Genomic DNA, 13,179 nt, shown 5'->3' with positions numbered 1-13,179 from the left:
TCGAGATCCCGCACTCCCTTTTGGTTGTGGAAGATCGTTTGTGGAAAAGGTAAACGCCCGGGCACTGGCACGAGCGCCACATGAAAGCGTCACACAATTTTGCCTCTTTTACCGTTCCCCTCTCTCTCACCCCAACTGCCGCGTGTGCGTGACAGTCTGCCCCGTGTCGGCGCTCCCCTTGACCCAGCCACCGTCTCGCCTACGGTTGGGCTGCCGTTTTGCCCGCGTGGCGCAACAGAAAGTGAAATTAAAACTTTCCCAGACACGGCGTGCTCTGCATCTCCCACTCGCTATTCATTGAGATAGTAGAGGTTCTCCCGCTCACTATTCATTCAGATAGTAGTGGTAACGCGGCTGCTGCGAGCCGGCCTGGTCTGCATGCCCTCGACTTTGCAGATCGGCATGGTAGAAGAGCACGAGAAACACGAGGAAGTGGAGGAGAAGGAAGTAGAACAGCGCAAACAGCCGCGTAGCTCGACGCGAGAGCAACAGCCGGCCCCATATCACCACAATTCTCTCCGCTCCACTCAGATTCTGCAGGCGACTCAAGAACGCCTTTTCTTCACCTCCCTTCAACGAGGCGAAGCGACGATCGGCGGCACAGACCGCCGGCAGACGAGCAAGCGATGAGGACGAGGAACGCTCGGCGTCTGCCCTGTGCTTTCTCCGTCCTTCCTCTCTGCGTCGCGGGCCGGCTGCTGCGAGGCCACGCCAGTCTCCCTCTCGACTGGCGCCCGCCTCAATGTTCTCCTCGTCCGAAGAGGACCCAGAGGCCGTTCCCCAGTCACTTCGGCTCACTTCTTCCGAAGACAGTCCCCCCCCGAGGCCTGCTTCCTCGTCGTTCTCAGGCACAAAGCCTTTCGCCCAGGCGTCGGGCTTCCCGGACAAGGAAGCGCGGGACTTGCCTCTCCTCTCCGCGCGACCCTTGTCGCCCCACACGCTGGCTGCAGTCTGCGAAGTCGCTTGAGCTACGCCATGCGCCACGGCGAGAAGGCCCGCGACAAAACCTTGCCTCTCTTCCCTTCTGCCAGGCCGTCTCTTTCTCGAGGCGCCTGTCCCTCTCTCGCCTTTGACTCGGCTTCGCTCCTCTTCAATCGCGCTCGCCGGCACTAACGCCCCCGGCGCAGCAGCGGAAGGAGACGACCCCAGACACGGCGCAGCCGGAAAGAAGGAAGAGTGCGGGATGGCCTGCATGCGCGTCTGCGGCGCACACGCCTCTCTAGGCTGGGACAGAAGGCGCGTCTCTGCAGCCTCCGATTTGAAGCGATACAACTCCTGCTGTTGAAGCACCAGCTGCGCCTTCGCTGCTTCCAGCTCCTAGCACGCGCGGAAAAGACAAACGAGGAAAAAGCGGCAAAAGCTTTTCACATATGCACTGGACCCGCGAGAAGCCACGGAATGACGCAGAGCACCGACAGGCAGCGAAGCGAACGGGCGAGAAGAGAGACAGGGAGCGCGGACGAACCGACCGACAGTTCGAACGCGACCAACGAACGCTTTCGAGAGCCCCTTACGCATTCTGTAAAAGACGCCTTGAGCGTGCGACCGTTTCTTCGAATTCGAGAAGTCTCCACGTGCGCGCCGCGAGAACACGCACGCAAGACATCGCTTTCTGTTCTTCTGCATGCACAGCTTCCCCTCTCCCACCTTCACCCGCAGGGATCACCCCATGTCGACCTCGATGGTTGGCCCCATTTCTCTCCTTTCACACGCTTCCAGACTCCCCCTTCTGTGTCCTTTCCCTATCTTTCTCTCTACCTCTTTCCTCCTCTACCTCGTTCTCTCTCCGTCCCTCTCTTTCTCTCTCCGTCCCTCTCTTTCTCTATATCTCTTTCTGTTTTGACTACGTTTGCATAGCACACAAGACACAGCTCCAGGTGGAATTCTTGCACATTTGTGCCCGAGTCTCGTCCGGAGCACCAGTGCTCACAGTTTGAGTCCTTTCCCAGCACAAAGTGAACATTACAGGTTTAAAGTTGAGGCAACAGTCTATCCGCTCTCTGCGTCTCGAAGCGACTTTTACCTCTTCCAGAGCTGCGACGCGAGCTCGACTCTGTTCTCTCTGTTTCAACACAACTTGCAGCATCGACGGCAACTTTCGCTCTTCTTTCTCTCCGTTCTCGGCGGTGCGGTCCTCTTCCTTCTCACGGGAGAGGCTCTGGAGCCCGAGGAGAACGTGGCTGCCTTGCGCCCCAGGCTCCTCGGCGCTTGGGCCATTTTCCCCCAGTCCCTCCGAGCTGCGCTCCGTCTCCGCTTCCACCTGTCCCTGCAGAGCGCGCACGACATCTCTGTGTTGCTTTCGCTCGTCTTCGACGCGCCGCTTCAACTCGTCTTCTCGGTCTTGGTGTTCCGCCTCGCGCTTCCGCATCAGAGTCTCGAGTTCCTCAATGCGCCGGAGCAGGCGCGCCTCGGCCAGCGCCTGTCCTGCGTCGTGCGAGCGCGCGAGAGGTCGGTCCCCCCCAGGTCGGGATTCTAGCTCATGGACACGGCCTCGCAGCAACAGCACTTCTTCCTGGAGGGATCGGAGGAAAAGCAAAGGCAGCAGACAGAAAACTCGTGCGAGAAGTTACGGCAGACCCGCAACCAAACGAAAAAGGATTCGCGGACACCAACATCTGAGTCGACGGAGGCTGAGGAAGAAGAGAGGCACGAGTCGCGCGACGGAAAGGAAAAGAGCAACTGGAAGAGAGAGAAAGGTAGGCGCCAGGAAGAAGCAGAGAGCAGGAAACTCGACTGCGTCATTGTTCTTCTGCGCATGCAGCCAAATCTTCTGGCCGAGCCACGGGACAGCGACGTGTTTTGCGAAAAAAGGGAGTTCTCTCCGCGCACCTCTGTGGGCCTCTCCCTGAGGGCCCTCTGGAGCTCCGCGACTTCCTGCGCTTGCGCTTGCGCCTCTCTCTCCCGCTCGGCTTTCCAGACGCTCTCGCGTTGCTCTTTTCTGCGTCGACATAAAAGCCGCGAAGCAGAGAGGCGAATGCGGCGAACCCGAGATAAGGCGATTCACGAACACAAAGACGCAGACGGCAGAGACGAAACCGCCAGACAGCTTCACTTTCAAAGGACGAAAAGCGTCGACAGCTGGGAGGAAGACGCTCGACACCGAGAGAGGGGCGCAGCGGCATATAGACGGAAGGGATGAACAGGGAGATCCTTACTCTTTCTCCGCCTTGTCCAGTTGATCGAGGAGCCGCCGTTCTTCCTGCTGAAGTGCCGTAATCCGCTGCTGAGCAACTTCCAAGGCACGCTGCCACACAACAAAAACAGTGGAAGAGACCTCGATGCGTTTGTCTGTCCCAGACACCCGAGACTTCCCCGCTTTTTTCTCCCCAGGCTCTCTTTGATGTTCCGCCTTCGTCTCTCTCGTCCCTCCTCTCGACCCTTCCCGTGCCTCGCCGTCCTTCTTCTCCGTGGAAACCCCACGCTTTTTTGTCGAGGTTTTCTTCCTGCTTCCTGCCTTTTTCCCCCTCCGTCGCGCTCCCTCCACTCTTCCAGTCTGTCAGGGCCCGCATCTTTGCTCTTCTGGTCCGCTTCTGGTCCCCCGCTTTTCTTCTCTTTTTTGTCTTTCCTTTCCTCCCGTCGCCCCGCTCTCTCCGCTTTTCGGGTTCTTTCGCGAGTCGCACCAGCTGTGTCGCGCTCTGCTGAGTCGCCGTGCTCGCCGGGAAAGGCACAGTTCGCTCCTCTCTCTGCACTTGCTCCAGCTGCGCATTCAACAGCGTCACCTCCGCCGCCAACGCCGCACACCGCTTCTCGGAGTCCGTCTTAAGCTGCAAAAACCACAGGTCCGGGAAAACCCAGTCTGGAGAAGCCCAGCTCGTCTCAGAACCCGGAGCGCCGAGACGCCGCCGCCGATCTACATATCGATATACACACTCCCGCATACCTATTTCATTTATACACACGTATATATCCGTATATATAGGCACATGTATGTATGTATGTATGTATGTATGTATGTATGTATGTATGTATGTATGAATATACATGTGTGGATGCATAGGCACATCTCTTTGTGTCGACATGCACGCGTGGGCGTGTTGACAGAGAAAGGCTCAGGCCGGCAGACTTGGCATCGTAGCTTACTTGCAGGAGTTGCTGCTGGCCTTCGGCGAGTCTGCTTTCCAGCATCAGGTTTCGTTCCTCCAAGTTCTGCGCCGTCTGCTTCAGAAAGGACACCAGGCGCGCTTGCTCCTCGTCTTTCTGGACCAACGACAAAAAGCGGAAAGTTTCGACAAGGAGCGGAACATGACAACAAGGCTAAAACGCGGCGAGGAGAGACATGTTTTTGCGGCCTGCTCTCCGTCCGTCTCCAGCTGGTGCCTGTCTCTGCCCCGTTCTCTTTGCGGGTTTCTCTCTTTCCCCTCTCGCTGTCTTCTCCTTTCGATGAATTGCACGCGAAAATTCAATCAAGGCGCACGCGCAGCCCTTGGCCTTGTTTTTTCATTCTTCTGCCAGGCAAACTGTTTCCCTCTCGGGTGCCCGCGCGTACACCCTCTCCTCCTCAGCTCTTTGTCTCACGCGCTTTTCCCTTCCTACCGCTCCAATTTGAGCGCGGAGGCTCTTTTCTTTTTCTTGGACGGCCAGCAGGAGTCTCTGTTCGAACGAGCGTTTCTGTTGCTCCTGTTCTTCTTCCAGTCTCCGCACCGTGACGGCTTGGTTGGTGAGCGTCTTGAATTCTTCCTCCAAGTCGAGGATTTGTTGCCTCAGCAGACAGTTTTCCTCCTCGAGTTCTTCGCGGATTTGCGCGCTCTGGCGGCCAAAGGCTTCTTGCAGACGACAGTTTTCCTCCTCAACTTCTTCGCGTCTCTTGCTTTCTTCCCGAAGCAACGCTTCGGCCTTTTGCAGACGCGAAAAAATCAAATTTTGATGCTCTTCGTCCACCAACGCTGCCTGCTGCGCCGCAGCCGCCGACGACAGCGCCGCCGCCGCGTCCGTCTCGAGACCGTGCAGAACTCCCGGCAAATCTGATATAAGGAGAGACTCTTCGACAGTAACAATGTGTTTGGAGATCCCCTGAATCTATTCCATGTAAATATACAGGCGAGGCTTACACGCCAGGGGGGCGAGGCGACATGTGACCATGCGAGAGAAAGACGCACAAGAAGAAAAAGACAGCGACTCAGGGGCAGACAAGGAACGCACGTAAAGAGAACAAGAGAGAGAAGCAAGTGACAGAACAAGAGAGAGAGAGGAAGCCGTAAATAGGGGCGCACGGCGCAACTGTGGAGAGAGAGAATGACAAGGTACAAACAGGGAGGAGACTCGATAGGCTCTCCAGGCGCATGCGCCTTTCCGAGAATACAGGGAAAAGGACACACCGAAGAGAAAGGAGAGGAGACAGCGAAGAGAAAGAAAAGGAGACGGCAGTAGAAAGGGAAAGGGGGGAAGAAGACTCCAGCCAGCGAAAACGAAGGAGGGACTGACCGGGTTGTTGCAGAAGAAGCTGAACGAGAGAGAGAAACGTTGCTTCTGCACATTTGGCCCTCCGTGTCAAACTGTCGATTTCCTGCTGGTAGGCCCGCAATAGGGTGTCTGTACACTGCAGTTTCTCTGCTTCTGAGACATCTGCTGATGCTGCGAGTTGGCGCACTTCTGAGAAAAAATGACATTGTCGAGAGGAGCGGGACAGAGAAACATAACACAACTCTCGCGGCCACTCCATTTGCAAAGACAGTGCACCCACCTCACCGAGACAGAGCTTTCTCAAGAACCATGTGTATGCACGTGGAAAGACATGTAAATACATGTATATACAGACATATATAGATATATGAGATCCACAAGTATACACGTGCGCATATATAAGCATAGGAGAGAGAGAGGAAGCGACGCGTGTCCACCTGGACGCGCGCCAACCGATTCACCTCTCTCGGTGTTTTACTTTAGAGGTTGGAAGATCAGTCAAATCCGCCAGACACCAACAGAAGTACTCCTGCGCCGATCCACCACCGAGAGTGAAGAATCAGAAGAAAGCCGTGTTTTTCGTCAACTTACTTTTCGTGTCGCTTGCGAGCCTCTTCCTCGACTCCACTGCTTGTCTTTTCGCTCGTTCGATCTCCTTCGAAAACATCGCAATTTCTCCCAACTGGGCCCAGACATGGACCCACGCCTTCACAGCCTCTCCTCTCTTCGTCAATCGACGAAGAGGAAACGAAGACGGAGGAGAAAAAGCAGGAGGAGGAGCAGAAGGGGGAGCTGGAGAAACAGGAGAAGGGGAAGGGGGAGGAGAGCCGAGAGAAGGCAAGGACGACGCAAGTGGGGAGCGAGACGGTCCTGTCCTGTTTCCAACGTGGAGCGTGACGTTGGCCTTCTCTGCAGGTTCGCTGATCCCGCTGGCCTCAGATCCGCCCAACGAGAAGGACGTCTCGGGCAGAAAATGCGGATGGACGGAAGTTTGAGAGTCAGCAGGCGAGGCGGCCTGATCGAGGGGAGAACTCGAGGGCAGCGAAGACACCTGCGGATTTGTGGAGGGCGAACTGGAGAGAGGGAGAGGAGAGGAAGAAGCGAGAGAAGAGACAGCATCGGGAGGCGAAGCATGTGCGAGACTCCCAGAAGGTCTCTCTTCGGAGGAACGCATCGGCTGCTGAGGAACGGAGACTTCAGCAGGGACCGGGGCCGGAGAGGGGGGGGAGGAGTCGGCAGAGGAGACAGCAGGGGAGGCGGGAAGGAGAGAAGAGCTCGCGTCTTGGTTCGAAAGGTTCTCACGCGACTCTGGAAGAACAGATGTCGCAGAGGTATCTCCCCCTGCCGCCGGAGGGCTTTCCTCCCCAGTCGAAACCGCCGCAGGCGCCATTGGCAAAACAGAAAGCAAAAAAAGAGAAGAAAGAAGGAAGCAAGAGAGAAGGACCGTGAAGAAGAAGAAGGAGCGTGACGAAGAAGGAGGACCGTGAAGAAGAAGGACTCTGAAGAGGCAGGAGACAAGACAAACAGGACTCGAGCCCTCGGTTTGAATCAAGGGATCAAGGCCACGAGAAAAGAGATGGAGAGACAGTCCGCTCGTCTTGTTTTCCTTCTCTTTCTGTCACTGGGGCTCAGTCACATTGTCTGTTCTACCCTGGCGTACACCGGACTTTCACGCGTTTTTTTCCCCTTTGGGGATCTCTGCGGTACAGACACTGCAGCTCGCGCCTTTCTTTTTGCACATGCGCCTTTCCTGCTTCACTTTTTCTTTTCCCAGCAAACTGGAAAGACGGTGAGCAAGAGCCGTTAAAAAGAAGACAAGCAAGACGGATAGTCTTCACCTTTTTCGCTCGTCTTTTCTCTTTCCCAGCAAACGCCAGCTCGGGCGTCGATGCACACCTGTGCCTTGTCTTTTCGAGGGGATTCAAGAGCAGCAGTAGCTACTTTGCACGACACTTCTTTTCTCAATGCCAATTTTTTTTAGCGTCGAACTCCGATGAAAGCCACACACGACTTACAAAGAGAACGCAAGCAGTTTCAGAAGTGCACATTTGTTTCTTTATCCAGCCGTAGAAAGGACTGACGCTCATTCCCGCCTGCACATGGGCACAGCGCCATGGCGCACTCGTCCTCGAGGCATCCCAGCGCATATATCAAGAGGTATATAGAAGGAAAAGATAAAGTTACGGTTGGAGCGGAGATAGAGAGGAATATCTTTCTCACGTGAATGTGCGTCGTTAAAAGGGGACTTGCAAGGTGGACGTGCGTAGATCAGAGGGAGAGAAGACCAGGAGGAAACGAAGGCGAGAGAGGACACAAGCGGATGAAACGGCGGTCGAGGTTCGAGTTCGCGGCGAGAAAAGAGGCCTACTGCGTTTGCGCGTTGTGTCGGCGAGGCAAACACCCCACTCTGTGGAAAACGCGGCGCATGTTTTGTTCTTTCTCTCTTTGTTTTCTGTTGTCAAAGAAGACTTTCTTTGACGCGAAGAGAAGGCGGCGGTTTTCCTCGCCTCCGGCCATGCTCCACGACTCTCCCAGGACCGGACCCCCCCCCCTCCCCGCTGTTTCTTTCGCCGCAAACGTTTCGTTCGATAATCCTGTCTCAGAGAGTATCACTCCCAGTACGATAGTTTTCTCTCGCTGTTAATACGAGCTCGCTGCGCAAATAAAGACGTCTGCATCCTCGTTTCTTCCTGATCTTAGGGGATTTTGACGCGCCTGGATTTTTAACGCTCTCACCATCACAATCCGTGGAGGCCTGCGACGCGCCTGCGCAGGGAGCGTCGTCTCTCGCCTGTCTCTCTCTTGTCTCTCGCCTGTCTCTCTTGTCCTTTCTTGTCCTCTCTTGTCTCTCGCTTCTCTTCCCTCTCTCCATCTCCTCTTTCTCTCTTGTTCCTTCTCCTCTTTCTCTCTTGTTCCTTCTCCTCGTTCCCTCTTCCCTCCTTCTCTGTTTCTTCCTTCTCTCTTTCCTCCTTCTCTGTTTCTTCCTTCTCTCTTTCTTGCTTCTCTCTTTCTTGCTTCTCTCTTTCTTGCTTCTCTCTTTCTTCCTTCTCTCTTTCTTGCTTCTCTCTTTCTTGCTTCTCTCTTTCCTTCTTCTCTTCCTCGCTCTTTTCTCTTCTCTCTTTTCTCTTTCTTTTCTTCTCTCTTCCCTCTCTTTTTTCTTATGTCTTTCCTCCCTTTCTCTGTTCTTTCTCTCGCTTCCTGGGTCCTCTCGCCTTCTCTGCGGTCTTTGCCGGGCGTGTTTTCTGAGGTCCGCTCCGCTCCTGTCTTTTGCGCGTTCTGGGGGGAGAGACAGTTTACAGGACCGAGATGAAGAGAATGCGGAGCGAGAAAACCGAAGAAATGCGCGCCGACGGTGAAGCCGGCCGAGGGGTCAGAGAAATGAAAACACAGAACGGGGGAGCGCGACTCTCCCTCGAGACCGCCGTGTGTGCGACGCCCCTGCCGCGACTGCTGGAAAACGCAGTTTTGCTCTACCAAGGAGCAGAAGCTGTAAGACGAACCGAGAAACACAAACTTTCTGAAGACAAGTACCAAGAAACCCGCTCCCAAACTTCTTCCATAGCCACTCATCTACACATATTCGTTTTGTGTGTAAAAGTATATGTATATACGTATGTATATGTGTAGGTGTATGCGCATGTATATGTGTATATGCATATGTGTGTATGTATATGTGTATATGTATATGTGTACGTATATGTGTATGTATATGTGTATGTATATGTGTACGTATATGTGTATGTATATGTGTATGTATATGTGTATGTATATGTGTACGTATATGTGTACGTATATGTGTATGTATATGTGTGTATGTATATGTGTATATGTATATGTATATGTGTGTATGTATATGTGTACGTATATGTGTACGTATATGTGTACGTATATGTGTATGTATATGTGTACGTATATGTGTACGTATATGTGTACGTATATGTGTATGTATATGTGTACGTATATGTGTATGTATATGTGTATATATCTATGTATATGTTAGGTAGGTGTATCGCTTTTGACTCAGGCGTCGATCTGTGTCGTATTGTGCCTCGCTCTGTTGCGCGCTCTCTCCCTACCTGTATAGCTGTGTGTACAACAATGTGAATGTGTGTAGTCTACACGTGGATCTCTCTGAGCCTGTGGAGGTTGGGGACGTGCAGGCATTTCTGCTTTCCCCTGTTTTTTCTGTGTGGGCTTCAGAGGCTGTTTCTCGTGGCGCTCTCTCCCTGGCGGCTGACGGTCCTGAAACAGCGCCTCCGAAAATACCACATCCATCCCAGTTTGGATTTCAAGCTGCACATCCATCGCCTGCAACAAGAAGTGCGGGCGATGGCCCGATGTCGCAAGGCCGGTGTCGATACACCGCAGATTTTCTGGGTTCGGCTCCCTGCGAAGGCGACCAAGCCTCCCGATCCGGCCGAGCCTTCTGCCGTCAGAGCACCGGAACAAACGGCAAACGAATGTCAACCTGAAACAAGCGTCAGTGCCACGCTCACTCTCTCTGCACCCTCCTCTTTCTCCTCTTCTTCTTCCTCTTCTTCTTCCTCTTCTTCTTCCTCTCCTTCTTCTTCCTCTCCTTCCTCCACTTCTTCTTCCTCTTCTTCTTCCTCTCCTTCTTCCTCTCCTTCTTCCTCTTCTTCTTCCTCTTCTTCTTCCTCTTCTTCTTCCTCTCCTTCTTCTTCCTCTCCTTCCTCCACTTCTTCTTCCTCTTCTTCTTCCTCTCCTTCTTCCTCTTCTTCTTCCTCTCCTTCTTCCTCTTCTTCTTCCTCTCCTTCTTCCTCTTCTTCTTCCTCTCCTTCTTCCTCTTCTTCATCTTCTTCCTCTTGCTCTTCTGGCCTCGAGAACAATGCTGGCGCGGGCGGGGGGCGACGCGGACTGGAAGAAGGTTTGATTCTCATGGAGTGGATCGAGGGCGTTCCGGTGAAGGCTGTGCTGGCCGAGTTGGAAGATCCTGCGCGGAAGAAACTTCCCAGTGAAGCCGCGACAGGCCTCCCGCGCGCAGCCGGAGAGTCTCAAAAACGCTCCACAGAGTCGACAGACGCAGGCACCCGAGGGACCCGGGAAGTCGAAGGATCGCGCGCGTCGCGAGAAACAAAACAAAAGACGAAAGCAAAACGGAACGCGAAACAGATCGAGGAACCGAACGCGAAGGCTGCACAGGAGGCGACGGGCGACTCCCTCTCTGGGGAAGACCTGTCGGACGACGACCTTGCCGAGACGCCGGCGGAAAACCGGTGCGCGTGTGGCCTCTGGGAAGGCAAAGCGATCGAACGTAGGTTTCCAAGAATCCAGAGAGCTCGACTCTCGGGCCAAGTCTCCGCTCTCTCTCTCTCCAGGCACGCGCTGTCGATGCTGCTAAAGAGGGGAAAAGGGGGGAAGGGGTGGGCGGAAGCGAAAATCGAGAAGAGGCGTGCTTGACAGTGAAGACGTCTACGTGAAGACGGGTGGACATACACAGCGGGCGCACGAGCATGTGTGTTTTTTTTGTGCGAGGCGAGTGGGTGTCTGTGCGACGTGGGGTAACATCCCAAACCGGTGTTTTGTTAGCATTGATGTCGACACACCAGTAAAATATCAACGAAGGTGAAAGTTCTTTGATGAACGTCACACCATGGAGGCTCCAGCTGCATCACGTTCAAACTGTACACTGGATGTATTTTTGGGTGATGTTTTCGGCGGCAATTCCGCTGATGGGGCTGCGGCTTCGGCGTACGTGTACCGTCTGATACCTCAGGGACCAGCGGGCTGTCTCTCTGGCGTTTTCCACGGCGTTTCTCCTTCTTCCCTTTTCCCTTCAGATCTCGGCGAGGCGGTCGGCAGAGCAGTCGCGAAGATGCACGACGCGAACCTCGTTCACGGAGACCTCACAACTTCCAACCTTCTCTTGCGCTCTGCTCGCTCTTCTCTTTCTTGCGCGTCATGGCCGGCTGCGCCGTCCTGTTCTTTCGGTTTCCCGTCTCTTTCTGCCGCTTCGAATTGCCCGCCGAGCTCGGTCGCCTCGGTCGCTGCTGAGTTGGGCGCGCCGATCGCGGCCGCCGTTGCCCAAGCGGCGGCGCAAGCCCGCGCGCAAGCGACCGCGGTCGCAGGCGCCGCGCTTGGCCAGGAGACAGGAGGCGCGACCGCGACAGCCCGGGATTTGGAGATGGCCCTTCGGCGAAACGTCGGCCTCGTGTTGAAGCAGGCGGCCGCTCAAGAGGCGGGTGCATTCCTGCAAATAGTCAAATCGCGAGAAGCGAGACTCCGCTTGCCAAGCAACAAGGAAGGCGCAGCCACGGAGCAAGGAGAGGAGATCGACGGGAAGGAGACAGAGAGGAAACGAGACGGAAAGAAGCAAGGATCCAAACCCAAAGAGGACAAAGACCTCCCGCCCGTGTGCATCATTGATTTTGGACTGGCTTCGACTTCCAGTCTGCCGGAGGTAAGGCACTGCTTGGAGACGGCGGGCTGCGACTCACCAAGCTGTCGCGGCAGTCGGCACTTGGTGCGTGCGACCCGCTCGCATGCATGCTCGCCCCTCTCGTTTTTCCCCCGTGTGCCTCCCAGAACGTTTCTCAAAACGCCGATTTTTCAGCGCTCCCGCCTCGCTCTAGGCAGCCTCGGCACGCATAGAAGTATACTTTCATGCATACAGATGTGTGTCTGCATATATTTGTATGTGCCCGCACGACTGGCTACATAAATATAAATATATAATATATATAGATACATATTTGCAAATATATATATATATATATTTGCAGGGTTTTGCGGAAGAAAAATCGCTGTTTCTGCTGCATGCTTCCGCGTCCCCGGTTCAGGACAAAGCGGTCGACCTTTACGTCTTGGAGCGGGCAGTCGAGAGCACGCATTTCTCGATCTCCGCTCCCTTCCTCGCGGGTCTTCTGTCGAGCTACGAACGCCACGCGCAAGGCGCCGCGCAGACGCTCGTTCGCCTGGCTGCTGGTAAGGCGAGGTCTCGTCGAACGGTTTCCTTCCCTCTCTCACCATGCCCCAGTTCTTCGGAGACAGCCACCCCAGCCGTCTGTAAATACACGGATAGGTTCATCGACTTCTCTATACTCTATAAATATAGCCAGCCGTATCCCTGTGCCTTCCTCTGTATCTATATATATATATATATATATAATTATATATGAATACATGAATGTATATATATGTATATATGTGTATATGTGTGGGTAGATATAGCCTGGTAGAGGAGGAGAGGGAAGTGCAAATTCAGCTGCATGGAGCTGTAGATGGACACGCAAGCAGGTCCCTTTGCGTCGGGAGCGAGACGGACATTTGCCGATCGCGCGTTGGGGTGTCTGTCTATTTGTACGTGCAAGTTCGGATCAAAGGTCGCATATCCGATATGCATAAAACTGTATATATACATATATAAGTAGATGAATATATATATATATATATATGTAGACGAATATATATATATATATATGTATATATATTTGTGTAGATATTTGTGTATGTGCTTATATGTATGCACCTGTTTTCTCTGCATGGTGTCGTGGTGGAAATTTCTCTGGGCGGTTGCGGGAAGTGAGGGGCGAGGGAGCATGCACATGGGTCTCGCAGTCGATTCTTGTAAGTCGTTCCCACTTTTCTCGCGTTTCTTTCTCCGTGCTGTCGATGTCACCGTCGAGTGCTGAGACTCCAGAGTTCTCTGCTGCTGCGTTTCTCTCCTGCCGTCTTCGCGGTGGCTGCACTGCCTGCTGTGTCTCCTTTGCGTTCTCTCTCTCAGTGCGGCTGCGGGGACGGAAGCGCCTGATGATTGGATGA

The 13,179-nt window shown here is 54.1% G+C and overlaps 2 protein-coding genes across 2 annotated transcripts; one reads left to right on the top strand and one right to left on the bottom strand.

The window, feature by feature from the left end:
- Window positions 1-324: 324 nt before the first annotated feature.
- Window positions 325-6,790, bottom strand: NCLIV_067120 (conserved hypothetical protein; the record flags this gene model as incomplete). Its single annotated transcript, XM_003886263.1, has 8 exons — window positions 325-1,317; window positions 2,024-2,512; window positions 2,830-2,938; window positions 3,156-3,244; window positions 3,621-3,764; window positions 4,081-4,197; window positions 4,534-4,961; window positions 5,992-6,790. The coding sequence occupies 8 exons, from the start codon at window positions 6,788-6,790 to the stop codon at window positions 325-327; spliced, it is 3,168 nt and encodes a 1,055-aa protein (XP_003886312.1).
- A 2,939-nt stretch (window positions 6,791-9,729) lies between these two features.
- On the top strand, window positions 9,730-13,179 carry NCLIV_067110 (hypothetical protein; the record flags this gene model as incomplete). Its single annotated transcript, XM_003886262.1, has 4 exons — window positions 9,730-10,672; window positions 11,199-11,818; window positions 12,198-12,342; window positions 13,142-13,179. The coding sequence occupies 4 exons, from the start codon at window positions 9,730-9,732 to the stop codon at window positions 13,177-13,179; spliced, it is 1,746 nt and encodes a 581-aa protein (XP_003886311.1).

Source organism: Neospora caninum, chromosome XII (genome assembly GCF_000208865.1).
Source record: "Neospora caninum Liverpool complete genome, chromosome XII".
Taxonomy (NCBI): domain Eukaryota; phylum Apicomplexa; class Conoidasida; order Eucoccidiorida; family Sarcocystidae; genus Neospora; species Neospora caninum.
This window is presented reverse-complemented; position numbering and strand designations above follow the sequence as displayed.